Source organism: Lampetra fluviatilis, chromosome 35 (genome assembly GCF_964198595.1).
Source record: "Lampetra fluviatilis chromosome 35, kcLamFluv1.1, whole genome shotgun sequence".
Lineage (NCBI taxonomy): Eukaryota > Metazoa > Chordata > Hyperoartia > Petromyzontiformes > Petromyzontidae > Lampetra > Lampetra fluviatilis.
Window position 1 is genome coordinate 8598469 of NC_136309.1, and position 6971 is coordinate 8605439.

Here is a 6971-nt window from a genome sequence, read left to right on the forward strand (position 1 = left end):
TTTGGGTCTGTGTGCCTTGTAAAAAAATATAAATAGTAACAATAATTTATATCAACTAATGCTGTTACGGCTATAATATTTACACATACCAACTCTATTTCCACTACATGTTTGGCTATGACCACGACCGCCATCATAAATCCAATAAACACTTTTCATTCCCCCCGTCTTCAGGTGGAACAGTTACAGCAAAATTACTGTATCAAGTGAAGTGAACTCTAAGATACACGACCTTATATACTGGTTAAGGGGAGCCCATCCTGGCTCCTCCCCCCTCCCCTTAACCAGTATATAAGGTCGTGTATCTTCACTTCACTTGATACAGTAATTTTGCTGTGTCTGTTCCACCTGAAGACGGGGGCTTGTGTTGCCTCCGAGACGTCGTGATTTAATTGATTTGTTTTCGTTTTCCTTTTTTAACTTACGTGACTTTACCGAAAAAACTAAAGAGTATGGATCCTTGCAGCTTCAAATCTAAAATGGACAAATAGGTTGTGATTAATTTAAAATGGCTTTTTAACAAACCCTCACAAAAATAAACAAGGTCATGTGGCCTTCATAAAATCATATTTTGTAGATTACTGCAAACTTTTCATGCACTGAGGTTATGATAACTTTGGTGGAATGACTCTCGGCACAGACTTTATTATTTTTCTCCAATATGCAATTTACAAACTAAATTATTAAAGTAACTGACTTAGCCAGGTCATTGATGTCATTTGTGTAACAAAGTACGGAGTCATAGGTTTCAATCTTGTGAATTCTTGTGAACTAAATACGTAATTTCCTGTAGCAATGTGGTGATGTTACTCCAGCAACCAAGAAGTGCAACAACACAACCACTAGTCTCTCTTGCCCAGCACTGGGAGCTTATGTAATTAGTTATGTGCAGGGTTAACAATTGCTGTGGAAGTTGACAAGAGTACATTCTGGAAATTGTGTAACAGAGACCAAAGATCGTGATGAAGCAAAGTGGTTAGTATGATGCAAAAGAAGTTCAACATATACAAAACATACAATCCAATAAGATAACATTTGGATGTATATAGCAACTAAATGTGACCATCCCATGAGGTGCTGTTCGGAACAGTGGTAGATGGGCACCCTGCAGATACGAGGCCTATTTATTTACTTACTTTGCACAGAGAATGAGTCATAGGCAGAGCAAAAGAGGAAGTCAAGAGCACAGATGGTCCAGGGAAGAAGGTTCCAGAGTGTGAGGACAGCAGAAACAAGTATAACCCGTAAAAACAAAGTTTTTCACTATAAATCCTTTATATGCGTGGCGGCTAGAGTCCTCTCGTCCTCTGGCTTGAGATGGCTGCCACCTATGGGTCAGATGATTGCATGGCACCATTAAGCAATTGGTAATTAAATATAATATTTTTGTCCTAAAAAGTGTAAAATTTTGGAAAAAAATGTTCACGAACATTAATTGTCACGCACAACGAGTCTGTGTGGAAAATGTCAGCTCGATTGGATCACGGGAAGTGGGTTAAAAAACGACCGAAAGATTTGCACGGTCGTAAGCAAGCAAGCAAGCGCGCAAGTGAACTTAATAAAAATTAACCCGTAAAAACATAGTTTTTCACTATAAATCCTTTATATGCGTGGCGGCTAGAGTCCTCTCGTCCTCTGGCTTGAGATGGCTGCCACCTATGGGGCAGATGATTGTCTGGCAGCATTAAGCAATTGGTAATTAAATATTTTAAAAAAATGCCCTAAACAGTGTAAAATTTTGGGAAAATTTTTTTACGAAAATTAATTGTCACGCACAACGAGTCTGTGTGCAAAATGTCAACTCGATTGGATCACGGGAAGTGGGTTAAAAAACGACTGAAAGATTTGCACGGTCGTAAACAAGCAAGCAAGCACGCAAGCACGCAAGCGAACTTAATATAAAGGATTTAATAAAGGATTTAAAAAAGAGAAATTGGGGTGGTACTCATCTCTTGTTTACATCTCTGAGCCAGCAGATGGAATTCCACATCTCCGTTGTGGGAGGTAGATCTCATGCAAAGGACAAACATTGTTTACTTCCCACAAAATGGTGCTCATTTTATTGACCCCAAAAGGTATGAGAAAAAAACAACGACGTTTCGATCGCAACACAAGCAATCGTCATCAGGTCGAAAAAATGGGGGGGAAACACTAAAAAACAAGCTGTTTTAAAGGTTTAAAAAGGGCGTATCCCCGGCGTTCTGGTATCAGAACGAAGTGGGTGGGGCACAAGTGCCCTGGAGCCTGCGCAACCGCAATGGTTATGTTAATGTGAAATCGGAAACAGGAGAGGGGGCGTCACATGAGACGTGGAGAAATTAACCACTTGTTGTATGCAGGGGCGACACGGCAGGAACTGGGATTGCTTGTCCCATCTTGGTAAGATAAAACTAACATCGGAATGTGACAAGATGGAACCATCACAGCCAGTTATGATTTAAACTGGTTGATGACGTCCTTCCAATGATTTCTGAGTTTGTACCCATGCTCTCGGTTGAAATTGTGTTTGTGTCTGTATATATGGATGGCTTCATGAACGAATCTTTGGTGATAGCCTTTTGCTCACGAACACGGTCCGAAACATGTCGCTTAGTTTCCCTAATGTAACTACTGCCGCAGACACAGCTTAGTTTTTTTTCCACCTGATGACGATCGCTTGTGTTGTGATCGAAACGTCGTAGGTTTTTCGTTTATTTCATTATTTTTTGACCTACGTGACTTTACCGAAAGACCCAAAGAATATGAATTCCTGCAGTCACGAAAGCTTTAAGTCAAGATGTATGAGAGCCTAATTAGGATTTCCCATTTTGAGCCATGCATTATAGTCACTGTGCCACCTGGCCAGATTAAGTAATAATTATTATAATAATGCTTACCCTTTGGTTCTTTTGATAAACTCACGTAGGTATAAAAAATAAAAAAAATCACGACGTTTCGGGCGCAACACAAGCGTCCGTCATCAGGTGGGAAAGCATGGCCTGCTGCTGATGCAGACTGTTTTAAATGCTCTATTTACCTAGAAAAACCTCAATATTATCTGAAACTATCATACATGTCCTGCTCGGAATTTTGTAAAGTTTTTTTCTTAGTATATTCGCATCACTGATAGATCATTAACGGAACAAGACACGTCGCTTTTTAGTCTCGAATGGGCAAAAAAATAACTGTCCAGATGCCAAAAGCAAAAAATGTGCGACAATTGGTCAGAGCAAAATAACATTTATTGGCCGTAGGGCTGAATATGTAAATAAGTGTCAACTCATCTTAACACGACGATTTTGTACCCAAAGGTGGTGATGACAAGCTCATCAAAGTGTGGAGCTACAACGATGGGGACGTGACGTTCGTTGGCAAGGGGCATAGCGGCAACGTGACTCGTCTGTGCATCTGCCCCAACCGCTGGCACATCTTGAGTGTCAGTACCGATGGCGCCATCCTGCGCTGGCGCTACCCACACTCGTCCGCCTGATGCGCTCCCATCCTCCGCACATGAACACACTGAGCAGCCAACTTCACACACTTACAAATGAAGGCGAGTCAAGTACTCCGTTACGTAAATTAAGTGCTGATGATTCTCTTGAGGTATTTACTGTGTTAATGAAGAAGCCATACAACACACTTGGAATGGCAGAATGGAAGAGTTGTAACAAAAATAAAACAAATATTTGCCATTCTAGCATAACCTATTCATATAAGATGGATTTGATGTCTCATATCATAGCAGAATAATTTTTTCCACGTGGGCAGGAATTCAAGTTCTGGTTCACGTTAATGTAGCTCATCCCTCCATTGTCAGTGGTATAAGCAGCCCGTGTGGTGATTCACACTTGGTAAGAAGTCTGCACTCTGCAGTGGCCACCAAAAATTCAGGAATAAAAACGTAATTTCTGCTAGTAGAAATGCACATCATTCATTGATTGTGATAGTGTTGGAAAATGTTTGGCAATAATCTATATATATCTCAGTATACCAAGAACATGTTTAGTCTCTCATTTAGTTGCAGTGAACAATGGAACACAAGATTTTTCCTGTTGAATTAAGGGCTGTTGGGGACACTGTCCCTTGACCTGTTCAGAGACGTTAACGACGCATGGCCAGTGTGGAATGCCTCTCTATTGACACCTGTATACATGTTGTCCACCTGTCCAGGAACATTTGGGAGCATTTGGCACTACAAAAATATATGTATCTCTGGGACTTCCAACAGAAACTCCCGGTTGAGAACCCCTGTGTTAGGGGCCACACGAATGCTGATCACGTTCATTTGGTCTGACCCAAGAGGTATAGCCATAAATAGGCCACTAAAATAATGAGGAGGAATTATAGCAACTTTTTATTTCAAATCCTCTGCATATTTCCCACCAATACAGAGCGGTTGCTCACAAAATTTCAATCACCTATTGAAAATGAAGTAAGAGGGTCAGAAATCAGTGAGGCTCCTATACAAAGGATAACCCTGGATAGTAATTACTGATTGCTCCATATGGCCTGAAACACTTTATCCTCCCCGTAACAGCTTAGTTATATTAATAGAGTTAATCGACTAACTTCTAGGAAGTCACCACTCTCCTCGCCCCTGTCCCTTTGATACGTTTTTTTAAAGTGTCCCCAACCATGTATGAAGAGTCCTCTACATTAGCTATGGCAAGACCGATTTAAAGCTTTCGTGACTGCAGGGATTCATCTTCTTGGTTCTTTCGGTAAAGTCACGTAGAAGGGAAAAAATAAAATAATAAAAATAAAACATAATAAAATAATTGTCACGACGTTTCGGCCACAACGCAAGCAGCCGTCCTCAGGTGAAGAACAGTTGTGGCCGAAACGTCGTGAGAATTATTTTATTATGTTTTATTTTTATTATTTTATTATTTCCCTTCTACGTGACTTTACCGAAAAAACCAAGAAGATATGGCAAGACCATTGTAGGCATAACAACGGGTTATTGTGAGTGCATAATTTGAAGCAGGACAGTTTACATGCTCAAAAAACGTACAAGATCATTTACACATAGTTTACATTTGGGTTCGATCAAAATAGTGATATTCCTGGACGCGTTTTTCATTATAATTCATTTTGTTAAATATCAGCTCAAAAAATATATTACGTAAGATTGTGGGTGAAGCGGTGGTTCTTTGGTTTTCGCCCTGACCTAATGTACCCAGAGACTTGAGCTCAATCCTCGGCCATGACTAACAGCATTTCACCAACCCGCACTGAAGTGTAGTCAAAGAGCCCTTTATGACTGGCCTGGCATGTGGAGTCTTTCATCCAGCACGCGATTGACAATTGGCTTTAACATTTTGACTCCTACACAAGATTCATGAAATTATATACTTGGCTCAGAAAAGTGTAATCATCCATAAGGTCTAACTGCAAATAATGGTGGTCATGGGAAAAAGTTAAATGACCCATATTTCCAGGTTTTAATTAAGTTGTTTTATTTTGCAGTTCTCTGTGTTGTACATACATATGTTGTACGTACATATGTACAAAATAATCTTCCACTCAGTGTAAAAAAGTTGTATGAAGTTAAGGTGGAATAGTGGCCCAAAATTCAGAGAAACGCCATATTTTCCAGCTGATAAGTCAGTGAAATTCGGTCGTTTGATAATTTCTCCACAAAAAATAAGCCAATGCCTGCCCTGTGACTTTGATCCCATCCGTGAAGTACTCCTTAAGTTATAAGCAACATATTTGTTGGAGTATTGCTTCACACTAACACGAGGGTTGTCTTTATAATTGCAGTCTTTATTTTATAAAGCACCTTTCATATCGGAATATCTCAAAGCACTGTACGTAAAAAAATACACTCACAAGCAGATACAATCCAATGGAAATAATTTTTAAAATATTATAATAATAATAAAGATACGTTAAAGAAGAAACTGTGATTAAGCCAATAATAATAATTACACTATCGTAGTCCAAGTTAAAATCAAGCTACAGGAAGAGCCTATCAGTAAAACAAAGGTTTTCAAGATAGATTTAAAAGTAATAATCTTCACAATTTCTTGATATAGGTAGGGATTGCATTCCACAGTCTTAGTGCATAGCAGCAGAATGCACATTCACTCAGAATGTACGATGTTTTGCAAGTCCCGCCGTAACACAGTTTAACCGTTCACAAGTTACTTGCCTTCGAGGTTCACTTTACCGTGACACCACTGTACCACACCTCCTGTTGGATTTGTGATGATGCAAAGTACAACCTCATTTCCACACTTGCTTGTAGTAAAATACCAATAGGAATAAAGAATAACGCACATATTTAACTGTGGTATATACGTCCCTAACAGCTAACAAGTTTTCAATTATCTTTTATTTGGTTCGCGGGTTGTGAGTTGCATTCAGGACGTGTTTGTTATTCGAATATGCAAAATAACATCGAAAAGGGAATTGCACACGTACAAGTGAAATTTACAAATACTTTAAACATTTAAAAATTGCCTTTTTAATCAATGGCATTTGGTTAAAAGTATTGCATATTTAACCTTTATGATTCAAAAGGGAAGATACGTGAATGTATAAACAATGATAACCCAACACATAGAATTTTAAGTTGACATTTGAAAATATGCTTTTAAGCAACTAATCCGTGAAAAAGTGCAAATTTTAAAGGCGCTATACAGTACTTGTGGAGTGTGTAGTGCAGAGTAAATTGTTAGATTCAATAAAGTATTCTTGGAAAACCCACAGAAAGGGACAGTGTTTCCGTGTACCTACAAACTTCTTTCCCTTCGTGTATTTGCATATATCCTGTTCCCGTCTACGCTTTCGTTAGACATCACTCCGCCACATTGAAAGTGAAGAATCTATATAAATGTTAATATCCCACTTGACAGTGCTTGACATAAATCTAAATTACGAGTGGTAAAAAAAAATACCTATGGAAACGTTTAATATGATTAACTGGGCAAATCAGTCCATTTAAGTTCCTTCATTTGTTACATTCATAGATTTATTCCCTTTTT

At 38.9% G+C, this 6971-nt stretch overlaps 1 protein-coding gene across 1 annotated transcript in view; it reads left to right on the plus strand.

The window, feature by feature from the left end:
- The window catches only part of CFAP52 (cilia and flagella associated protein 52), a 76517-nt gene extending 69832 nt beyond the window's left edge, over nucleotides 1-6685 (plus strand). Inside the window, exon 14 of the mRNA XM_078872898.1 lies at nucleotides 3291-6685. Coding sequence (XP_078729024.1) covers nucleotides 3291-3469 — 179 coding nt within the window. The 3' untranslated portion in view covers nucleotides 3470-6685. The remainder of the gene's footprint in view (nucleotides 1-3290) is intronic.
- The last annotated feature ends 286 nt before the right edge of the window (nucleotides 6686-6971 follow it).